This window comes from Camelina sativa, chromosome 20 (assembly GCF_000633955.1).
Source record: "Camelina sativa cultivar DH55 chromosome 20, Cs, whole genome shotgun sequence".
NCBI classification, from domain to species: Eukaryota; Viridiplantae; Streptophyta; class Magnoliopsida; order Brassicales; family Brassicaceae; genus Camelina; species Camelina sativa.
In genome coordinates, this window is record NC_025704.1 from 19,813,546 (window position 1) to 19,826,169 (window position 12,624).

Consider the following 12,624-nt stretch of genomic DNA (forward strand, 5'->3'; position numbering starts at 1 on the left):
TGTTGTTGTAAGCAAACTCCACCAAGTTTAGGTGATCTGCCCAAGGGCCACCCTAATCCAACACACACATCCTCAGCAAATCCTCCAGCGTCTGGATTGTCCTCTCTGACTGTCAATCTGTCTGGGGATGATAAGCTGTACTTATATGCACCTTAGTGCCCATCTCTGCCTGAAATGCCTTCCAGAACATCGAAGTGAACTTAGAATCCCTATAAGACACAATACTCGCTGGCACCCCATGCAACCTGACTATCTCCTTCACACACTTCTTAGCCAAAACCGCTGCACCATCAGTGTTCTTAATGGCCAGAAAATATGCTGACTTGGTCAACCAGTCCACAATGACCCAAATAGCATCAACGGTCCGAGACACGGGCAATCCTACCACAATCTCCATCGTGATCATATCCCACTACCACTCTGGAATGGGCAAACTCTTCAGTAACCCGCCTGGAACCGGATGCTCAGCCTTCACTAGCTGACACACATCGCACCTCGCGACCCAACTAGCTACATCCTTCTTCATCCCGACCCAATGGTAATACCTCTTGAGATCACAATACATCTTAGTCGCTCCTGGAAGAATAGAAAACATGCTCCCATGAGCCTCCCTTAGAATCTCCTGCCTCAACTCCTCATCCTTTGGGCACACAAATCCGCCCGTGCACCAAAATAGTACCATTAGCTCAGACCTGATACTCTGAATCCACATCCTTAGAGGCATTCACTAGCCCCAAATCCTTCTCCTGAGCCAACCGCACCCTGCTCAGAAGATCTGCTCTATCAGGCGCCTCCAAACCCAACAGCTCATGAGAAACCGCACACAGACTCAATGCATTGATCTCTCCTACCAGAGACTCCATGTCCTGCTCCTGAGCCGAAGCTGCCCTCTTCCGACTCAGAGCATCTACTACCAAGTTAGCCTTACCAAGATGATAGCTATCTCCAAATCATAATCCGCCACCAGCTCCATCCACCGCCTCTGCCTCAAATTCAGCTCAGGCTGAGTGAATATATACTCCAGGCTCTTATGATCTATAAACACCTGTACCTTTGCACCATAAAGATAAGATCTCCAAATCTTCAGTGCAAAAACTACAACACCCATCTCCAAATCATGAGTAGGATAGTTGTCCTCATGCTTCCGCAACTTCCGCGAAGCGTAGGCAATCCCCTTCCCATGCTGCATCAACACACACCCCAAACCAACTATNAACCGCTGCACCATCAGTGTTCTTAATGGCCAGAAAATATGCTGACTTGGTCAACCAGTCCACAATGACCCAAATAGCATCAACGGTCCGAGACACGGGCAATCCTACCACAATCTCCATCGTGATCATATCCCACTACCACTCTGGAATGGGCAAACTCTTCAGTAACCCGCCTGGAACCGGATGCTCAGCCTTCACTAGCTGACACACATCGCACCTCGCGACCCAACTAGCTACATCCTTCTTCATCCCGACCCAATGGTAATACCTCTTGAGATCACAATACATCTTAGTCGCTCCTGGAAGAATAGAAAACATGCTCCCATGAGCCTCCCTTAGAATCTCCTGCCTCAACTCCTCATCCTTTGGGCACACAAATCCGCCCGTGCACCAAAATAGTACCATTAGCTCAGACCTGATACTCTGAATCCACATCCTTAGAGGCATTCACTAGCCCCAAATCCTTCTCCTGAGCCAACCGCACCCTGCTCAGAAGATCTGCTCTATCAGGCGCCTCCAAACCCAACAGCTCATGAGAAACCGCACACAGACTCAATGCATTGATCTCTCCTACCAGAGACTCCATGTCCTGCTCCTGAGCCGAAGCTGCCCTCTTCCGACTCAGAGCATCTACTACCAAGTTAGCCTTACCAAGATGATAGCTATCTCCAAATCATAATCCGCCACCAGCTCCATCCACCGCCTCTGCCTCAAATTCAGCTCAGGCTGAGTGAATATATACTCCAGGCTCTTATGATCTATAAACACCTGTACCTTTGCACCATAAAGATAAGATCTCCAAATCTTCAGTGCAAAAACTACAACACCCATCTCCAAATCATGAGTAGGATAGTTGTCCTCATGCTTCCGCAACTTCCGCGAAGCGTAGGCAATCCCCTTCCCATGCTGCATCAACACACACCCCAAACCAACTATGGATGCATCTGTATAAACCACATAGGGTTCCCCCTGCTCAGGCAAAGCCAACACTGGCGTAGTAGTCAACATCTCCTTTAGGCTTGCAAAACCCTCCTCGCACTCCTGTGACCAAACAAAACAAACATCCTTCCCTGTCAACTTAGTCATTGGACGTGCCTTGCTTGCAAAACCCTGCACAAATCTCCTGTAGTAACCTGCCAAACCAAGGAAACTCCTGATCTCTGTGGCATTTTGCGGTCTAGGCCAATCCCTAATAGCCTGAATCTTCTCCGGATCTACAGAAACCCCCTCTGCAGAAACAATGTGACCCAGAAAACCCATCTCACGCTGCCAAAAACTGCACTTGCTCAACTTAGCAAACAACTTCTGCTCCAGCAGCTTTTCCAGAACTGCCCTCAAATGCACTGCATGCTCCTCAGGATTCTTAGAATAAACCAGGATGTCGTCGATGAAAATGATGACTGACACGTCCAGAAACTCCTGAAACACGCTGTTCATCAATCTCATAAACGCTGTTGGCGCGTTAGTCAACCCAAAAGTCATAACCACAAACTCATAATGCCCATACCTTGTCCTGAAAATAGTCTTCTTCAGATCTGCCTCATCTATCGGAATTTGATGATAACCCGACGCCAGATCTATCTTGGAGAACCAAGTAGCACCTCTCAACTGATCCAACAACTCATTGATCCTAGGAAGAGGGTACTTGTTCTTCACAGTGACCCGGTTCAGACCCCTATAGTCAATACACAAGCGAAAACTCTCATCCTTCTTCTTAACGAATAACACCGGCGCTCCCCACGATGATACACTAGGACGGATGAATCCCTTGCTCAACAAATCCTCCAACTGCTTCTTCAGCTCTGCCATCTCTGCTGGAGCCATCCTGTAAGGAGCCTTGGATAACGGCGTCTTGCCCGGTTCCAGTTCAATCATGAAAGGATCAGACCGAGATGGTGGTAATCCCTACAATGACTGAAACACATCCTCAAATTCCTCAACAACTTGAATACCGCTAACCGTAGACTGCCCTACTGACTCTGGCATTGATATAGTAACTAAATAAGCCTCACGGTCCTTCTCGATAAATTTCCCAGCCTTCATGGCCGATATCACGAGACTCCCTGAAGTTGGTCTAATTCCCTGAAAAACCAGCTTCCCTCCTGGACGCTCAAACTCCACACTACCCCGATGGCAATCCAGACGTACCATATGCCGATGCAACCAATCCATCGCAAGAATAACATCATACAACTCCACTGGACTAATAAGCAAATCCACTGACCACGACTCTCCTGCGATCTGAATATCAACTCCCCTAGCTCATCCAGTGATCCTCAGAAACTTGCCTCCCGTAACTCTGACAACTCCTGTACGCTCCCCGGGATCTCCTCGGATATCAGCACTCTCTGCACACTCTTGAGTAATGAAGCTATGAGAAGCTCCAGAGTCAAACATAACATGGGACTTAAACTCGCCCACCAACAAAGTCCCTACACAAACCTCATGTGTTGAGAACCTAACACTTGATCATATGCAAAACATAAAATTGAACCTACTGAAATTCACAAAGTTAAAGTACCAGAATTATACCTATGATTGCCCCAGCACTGGTTCCACCAGTCTCGACAGTCGTGTAAACCCGTGGCGCCTGCTCAATCCATGCCACCTGCTGCACTACAGGTTGCACCATATGCTGCACCGCTGCCACCGCCATCTGCTGCAACTTAGGACACTTGGGCTTGATGTGCCCAGGCTCCCTGCAATGATAGCATACACGAACCACTGTCGTTGGAGCACTCCTCTGGGGACAGCTAGCTACCTTGTGATCCATGCTCCCACATCCAAAGCACCCTGCACCACACGGTCTCTATGTAGCCTCCAACTTCCTCTTGGTTCCCTGTGCAGGCTTGCCGCCCTTGCTAGAACCTCCCTGATGATGAGCCTTACTAGGCTGCACCGCTGGACTAACCGTCACTGCCTGTGCCTGGATATCCTCCTCAATCTCTGCTGCAGTCTCAACCAGCTCTGCACGCGTAGCATAATTCCATCCTCTGCAATGGACCCTTAAGTCATCACGAAGAGCCCTCATAAACCTCCTAATCTAGGCCTCCATGGCCCGACCCCCATAAGATAGAAGTCGACTGAACTCCAAGTCCAGCTACCGCACTGACCATGTCCCCTTAGATAACTGAAGGAACTGCACCTCCAACCGGTCTAATACCTCTCTCGGAAAGTACTTGCGGTTGTACTCCTCCACGAAGTCAGCCCAAGTCATCTCCCTCTGCACTCTCCTAGCAGCCACTGATCTCCACCACACCTGAGTATCACCGATCAAGTTGTGAACCTCTATGTCCACCAAAAACTCTAGGGACTCCACCCGCTGGGACTCCCACCCCCGGAACCCTAGCATCACCGGCCACTCGAGCACCAACACCGCCCCCTCCGGCCGCACTCATGGAATCCTCCTGGACACCCTGCGACTCGCCAACACCCTCAGCTGCACACTCTGGTCCACAGTATCACTAACTGTTGGGCTTCTGCTCCTACCACGACCACGACCGCGTCCATGACCACGAACGCGTCCCCGACCAGCAACAACATCCTCTCTAACCATCTGCACTACCATGAACAGAAGGCTAAGCAAGCAATTTAAATAGAACACAAAAACATAAACTTACCGTGGAATCACACTATAGGCTCGAAGAAGATGTTCTAGGACTCCATGCCACACACAATTGACTAACTCACATAATCAATCAAGACATGCAAATCCCAAACATCTATATAACAAAGCCTAGTGAACCCAAACCTAGAACCGTAAGGGTTCTGATACCAAACTGAAACGAACCGACCCGTTTTTTAATAATAATAATAAATAATAAATATAATAATAATAATAATAATAAACTAAGCTAGTGGTCCCATATCCACTAACCACCTAACCACACACAACCAACATCGGGAATAAATCATACCAATAAATAACCAATAATCCAATAACCAATATTAAATAACAGTATTAATTCCAAAACCTTAAACTAATGATCCAAACAACATAAACCGGAGAACCATTAATCCTAAGCAACATTCTAGGAATCAACTTTAGCAACCTAACAGAAGCCAGACAACAACCAAGCGAGCCACTAGAACATCCTCCTCTTCATTTCCTTGATTCCATGATCACACTTTGCCTTTACCTACACCACAAACACAAATTGAGATGCATAAGTATTTTATAAACACTCAATGTGTCAAGCCTCCCATCTACTCGGCTATACACACAAGCAATTGAGATACTCTAACCATCAAACAACAATCAACAAACAAACCAGGCACTGCATCGACCGACGCCAACTTGCATCGACCGACACCATCAGAGGATTGCATTGACCGACGCATGATCTGCATCGACCGATGCAAGGTTCACTTGCATCGACCGATACTCACGTTGCATCAACCGACGCATGCTCGACATTACACGAAAAATCCTAGTTGTATCAACCGACGCCTCCACATGGCATCGACCGATGTTCCTAGGTCAAATCGCGTCGTCCTCGCATTGCATTGACCGACGCACAAAGTGCATTGAACGATGCACAAAGTGCATTGAACGATGCACAAAGTGCATTGACTGATGCACATGCCGAGCATCGTTTTCCCCGAAGCTTCTTACCGGATCTTCGTTCCTACAAACGTCAAACTCGATCCCAAGCCACAAGAAAGCTTCACAAAGCCTCTAATAACGTTCTAACAAGCCAAACAACACAGAAGCAAGCAGATCAGAGAAATCTCAAGCTTAGATAAGCCATGGTCATGCACTCACCTTTGCCAAGAAGATTATGAACCTTAAACAAGCAAAACAACGCTCCTACGAAGCTCCTACAACGATCCCAACTATAAATCTCCACAGGAACAGCCTCAAATCTCCCAAAAATCCTCAAGAACTTTTTCTCTCTTTTCTTTTCTCTCAAAAACGTCCAATCTCGTCGAATGAAGACAAAAACTCGACTTAAGGGTTTTCCCTAACCCAAAATGCAGCATTTTACTTAACTCGAACCGCACAAATGCATCACCAGTATCGACCGATACACATCCCAAACCGGGATTCCGATTCGCAGATGTTACATAATCTATGGTGGTGACTTTGGCAAAACAATAGAAAAAAAAGTAAAACCTCTTAGTAAAGACTATAGAGATACTGTGAAAAAAAATTTGACCCTTTAACCTTAAAAAATTTGGACCCTTTTATCATATCCTTATTCTATCTCCGCCTAAAACAACCCTGCACCTACCACATTCACAGACCCTCGTCCATCCTGAATAAAGAGGTTGAAAAGAATAGTCCAAGTCCATGCAGTACCGTGCCTCATCTATATTGAAAAAGGCATTTTCCCAAGGCCACAAAATAGAAAATTCTTTTAAAGGTTACATATCTTTTTAGTTAGGTTATGTATTTAATTTGAAAATGTGTTTATGCTTTTTATTTGAAAAATCTATGATATTTTGTTTGTCATTAATTATTCTGATTTCATATTTCTTAATCTTTTATTTGCATTAATAGAGTATTATATGATTTATTAAATGTTTGAAAGGAAAATAAAAAACCACATGAAAATTGAGAATTTGTATTAAAATTTTACAGGAAAGATATTTTTAATTAACTAACAAAATGTTAATGTGTAATAACACATAAAATAGACTCTCAAATATCATACCATCTATTTTTTATTGTCACATTAGCATTTTGTTAGTGTAGTTGCAAATTTTCTACTTTCATGTGGTTTTTCAATTTTACTTTCAAACATCTAATACATTATAAAACACATCTAATACATTATAAAACACATACGTAACAATATTTTACTTATGTTTTGTTTATATTTTGCATATGTTTTACTTATTTTTTTTGTTAATATCTATTCAACATTTCAAAGAACCAAAAAATGATTAATTTGCTGCCATATATAAACAATCACACCTACAATTTATATTTATATAGAATTTAATTTAAACTATACTCAATATATTAAACAATCAAATAATATATATATATATATATGATTTTATCAGTCACAAAATAGTATAAATATATAAATAATTAAAAATACATATTATCTACGTATTTTATGGGTAACTTGTATATGAACCTAAGCACGGCACTGAGTCCATGCATGGCCCTGGAGAAACCTTGTCGGAGAATTGAGGTCTTTACGGTCTTCGGTAGTTATAACTACATGTGAGCAGGAATTTCAACCTTAAAAATAAAATAGATATTACTTTGACGATTTCTTCTAAGAAAATCCATTTGTTGTGTATAGCTAAGTCATTCTAGCACTAACGCCAGTTTTGATATTTTTTTAGCTTCCAGTACATGTTTTTTTTTGTTTTCAAGTCCATTGCCCTGGAGAAACCTTGTCGGAGGACTCTTGGTTCGACGTCCATATGAGAATTGAGGTCTTTACGGTCTTTCGGCTGTTATAACTACATGCATGTGAGCAGGAATTTCAACCTTGCCAAAACATTAATAGATATTCCTTTAACCATTTCTTGTAAGAAAATCTAGTCTGTTGAGTCTAGTAAGTCATTGTAGCACTAACGCCAGATTTTTGACTTTTTCTTTAGCCTCCTTCTGTATTTTTTTTTTTGTTTTTCAATTCTTCAAAAACTATAAATAATAAGGTCTCAGAATAAAAATTCTTGGAGCCTTTAAATTTTCATAGCCGTCCTCAGGTAATAAAAAGAATGTTTGCAAAAACTAAGACCCCACTTGTTTTACTTAAAACACCACTTGTTTCCTAAATATAAACAGCAATCAATTCATGCATGTAACAATGTTTTTAACCAAAAAGCACTTGTTAATGTTATAATCTATTTTATTCGGTCAATTTTGGATGAAAGTCAAAGTCTTGGTGCCAAAATGGGAAAGTAAAATAACTGAGAGCATACTATATATGATTAATATAAGCAGCAAGTGGTGGATCATGGATCGTGTATATAAATGTTAAAGTGTGTATATCACAAGCAAAAGAGCTCAAATCATATTTTATCCACACACAAAAAAAGAGCTCACGTCGAGAAGGGAACAAAAATACATACATAAATAAATAAATAAGACACAAAGAGAAAGAAGATGGAGAAACAATTATATGAAACCGTGGAGGTTGCTCACGTCGAGCGAGCCGTCGGAAAACAAGACTCGTCGCCGGAAAAGGAGAAGGAGAAATCCCATAAGCATAGAGCAATATTTCACCTTCACCATCACTCAAAAGATGAGAAAGAAGAAGAGAAGAAAAAAGAAGGATCAAAGAGAGAGAAGATAGCTGCAGCAATGGTTGGTCTCGGAGCCACGCTCAAGAAGATTAAGCATCCGCGACACCATGGAGGCGGTGGAAAAGAGGAACGAACAAGAAGGAGGAGGAGAAGAAGATGAGTCGTCGGAGGAGGAGGAAGAAGAAGAAGGAGATGGAGATGATGGTGGGGATGAAGAAGAGGGAGGCAAGTTTAGTGCTTTCGTTACAATGATCGCCGAAGCACTTCAAGAATGAAAAAATGATTTGTGATCACTTTGTTGAATTCTGTCTATTCAATCTTGCTATCAAAATTAGCATGTAATATTTCTCTTCTATGCAAACTTTGAAAAGGGATGATAGTTTATAAAAATAACAGTTTTATATGTGATTGTTGATATGGAGTACTTTTGTTTATTGTGCGAATAAGATGACAATGTTATATATAGGGTATAACTGAAGGAACTGTACATATTTTTACAATGTCGTAGAAACGGTTTTAGTTCTTGAAAAAATTGGGAGGCACTTGAAGTTAAGCTAATATATGTTATGTTATGGCATCCAATGAGACTACTGCGATAAGTCATAGTTTAATATCTGCTTGGTGGTAATTACATTATGTGTGTTCTTCTAGAAAAATATACAAGAAATAAATAATCTCATGGGCCGCAACCGCAAGAGAATTGCTTCTGGAATTACATTGCTTGCGATATTCTTCATTATGCCAGGTTGTTTCTTCGACCTTCTTCTTCTTTAGCGCATCTGATTATTTGATCAATCAAAGGAAATACTTTACAATACACTTTCTTTCTTTTTCCGTGCAAAATACAGTACACTTTCTAGTACAATTTATTTGGTGCCTGGTAATTTAACAACCATAGCTATTGTCGGATGTATCAAATATACCGGTCTACGATTTGGAATATTCAAAATATGATTGCTATACACAAAGTTTGCATTATATAAGATTGGTATGATTACAAAGAAAAAGCATAAATTTTGTTAGCGAGTAATACTTTACTAATTGTATTTTTCTTGTCTTTGATATTGCTTATGATCATAATTTGCAATATTAGTTTCTATATATAAAAAAAAATTACTCCCAATTTATAATTAGGGAAGTTAACTTTTCGTAAAAGAAATATATTTAAAAATCCATTTGGGTTACCATAATTAAAAAAAAAATTGGTTTCAGTTCAGTCCGATTTAAAACTTCGTATTATAATACCACTTGTTTGGTTAGTGTTTTATCATTTTTCAATGTAATTTTTTTCATCTTATTGGTTCTATAAGGTACATGAATAAATTTTCTCAATCTAATATTATTTTTTGAGAAACTTTCTGTCAATGTGTGGAGAAGATGAAATAAAACTGTTTTTAAATGAGATAGGCCATAATAATATAAACATTTAATTCATTGGAATGTACTCATGGTTTCATAAATTTTAAATCAAAGATGATATTATTAAAGATAAAAATATAATGTTATTTTTTCTTTCAAAAAAAATCATGAAATAAACCAAAAAATTAACAGAAACTAATAACCGTAAAATTGAGAAAAAAAAAGAAGCAAATTGTAACTAAATCGAATTACATACGATATTAATATGGTTTCAGGCATTTAATTTTAATAAACCGGTAAACTATACAACCAAAAAAATTAAACCAAATCTAAATCGGGAAACCGTACACCTACACCTATTATTACCCCAATGGTCATATTGGTCCGGGGACCATTTTTTGTAAGACCTATTTAGGGGACAAAAAAAATCTAATTAGTTGAGTCGAGCGCAAGATATATGATTTTCAGTGCCATCTTTCCCACTTTAGTTTTTCAAAAAAAAATAAGTAATAAAAAAAAGCTGAAAAAAAAGTGAAAAATAGAAGGCTCCTAGCCATTTACTAAATAATAAACTAAAACACCATTTGGTTTACTTAAAGAGTACTTAAAATACTAGCCAATTCAACTCATTTGGAAACAACTAGCTCTAGTTAATTTTGTAATCTGGTTTGCCCGGTCAAGGTTGGATGAAGTCAAAGTGTTGGTACCCAAATGAGCGAGTAGAATGATTGAGAGCACATTATTTAATTATATAATTGATTAGTATAAGATGCAAGTGGTGTTTCATGGACCTTGTATATAGGTGTGCATAATAAACACAGAAAGAGCTCAAACACAATCTCGGAGAAACCAAAAACAAAAAAAGTGAAAGAGGATGGAGAAACAGTTACATGAATCCGTGGAGGCTGCTCACATTGAACAAGCCAAAAGAAAACAAGAGTTTACGCCGGAAAAGGCAAAGGAAAAATCCCATAAGCATAGAGGAATATTTCATCTTCACCACCACTCAAAAGATGAGAAAGAAGAAGAGAAGAAGAAAGAAGGATCAAAGAGAAGAAGATAGCTGCAGCAATGGTTGGTCTCGGAGCCACCCTCAAGAAGATTAAGCATCCACGACACCACGGGGGTGGCGGAAAAGAGGAACAAGAAGGAGGAGGAGGAGGAGAAGGAGAAGAGGAGGAAAGAGAAGAAGATGAGTCTTCGGAAGAGGAAGAAGAAGAAGAAGGAGATGACGGTGGAGATGAAGAAGAGGGAGGCAAGTTTAGTGCTTTCATCACAATGATCGCCGAAGCGATTGAAGAATGAAAATTTAATTTGTGATCACTTTGTTATCAATTTTTTCAAATTTGCTATTATATTCATTCGTAAATTTGAAATGGGACGTTGAATTTTATTAAAACATGGAGTTCTAGTCCTGTTTTTTTTTTTTTTTTTTTTTTTTTTTTTTTTTTTTTTTTTTTTTTTTTTTTTTNATAAATAAACGACTGATTCCCCATCTCCTTAGCCAACCTTTAGAAAAAATATTGTAAGCTCTTAGTTTTTAGTTTTTAATGCTATTTCATATCCCCTGACTTCTCAATTATAGAGTTGATCAGTTGGCACAGAGAGAGAAATAGAGGGTGTAAAAGTCTACCTTTATAGGCCTCTAGCTCGTTCCCACCTTGTTGTTTGTAACTCAAGTTTCTAATCATTTTAAGCCTGGTTATTCGATCATATAAACATGTAGTTATTACATAATTGATCAACTCTTGTTGACATTTTTAATCTATATATCATATTTTTGCTTTTCTGAACAATGATATATAGTGCATGTGAAAAGATTTTACAAATTTGATTTAGTTACTTATATCGTCAAGGTTCACTTGTCTTTCTATTATATCAAATTTTGAGATAACTCTACGTTTGATTATGCTTGAGTTATAGTGATTTAAGGTGGTCAATTTGAAGTGGTTTCCAATATCATATGAGTGAAGTAAAACACAAGAAATGGTCGTGTAGTGATATTTGGGAGACAATGGAGAAGTTTTCGACTACTCCAATCGTTTGATGAGGTGGACTGACATAACAAGTGATATCAAAGTTTAACTTAGACGAGTTTGAAGTGATATGGGCTCATACTGTCGAAGGTAAAGGTTTGATTTGCAGCAAAGACGTCATGCTCCGATTTCTGAAAAATGGCAGTGCATCTCGAAAAGAGTAATATAATTAATTTGGGGCACTAATATCACCAAAATGCTTCTTTTTTTGGGTTTAATGGTAAGATTTATACCAAATAAAGAAAGGTTTATATTTTACAATGAAAACACAAAAACACACCTAGCTCTTATAGAGAGAGAGAGAGCAATGGAACATCATACATACATATATGAGTTTTGCCACACTTAAAGTGGGCTATTGATACAACCAAAGTAAAAAACCAAAATGTATTTACGTTTTCTTCAACACATTATTAGAGAATTTCACTATTAAACATATTTGAGATAACGATTCATGATGGGTTGCATACTAGGAAGTGATTTCTAGTGTCAGTGTGAGTGTGAACAAAACACACACAAAATAATTTGTTGGTAATCCGCAGAGTTAGTGGACAATTATTTCTGAGTTTTCTGAAATAACGCACTAGCTGTCGGAGAAAAATGGGTCTGAGTAGTAGAGCATGCATGAGGCCAACGGGTCATGATTTATATTTTTTCAAGGTAGAATGATCGAATTACTTGACTTGTGACTGAACCGAGAAAGGAAGGGGCTGAGCTTGACTTCGAAGGCAAATCCACGCGCTAGAAGGACGATGCTCAATGGAACTCTCGGCCAAAGGGAATCCATGCACAATACTTGAAGA

General features: G+C 39.8%; 1 protein-coding gene and 1 pseudogene across 1 annotated transcript; both read left to right on the forward strand.

The window, feature by feature from the left end:
* Positions 8,203-8,792, forward strand: LOC104771292 (ATP-dependent RNA helicase DRS1-like). The gene is given in 2 exon segments (XM_010495798.2): positions 8,203-8,553; positions 8,555-8,792. Coding segments are annotated over 2 exon segments (414 nt in total). The 5' UTR covers positions 8,203-8,286; the 3' UTR covers positions 8,702-8,792.
* Positions 10,605-11,204, forward strand: LOC104771293 (annotated as a pseudogene).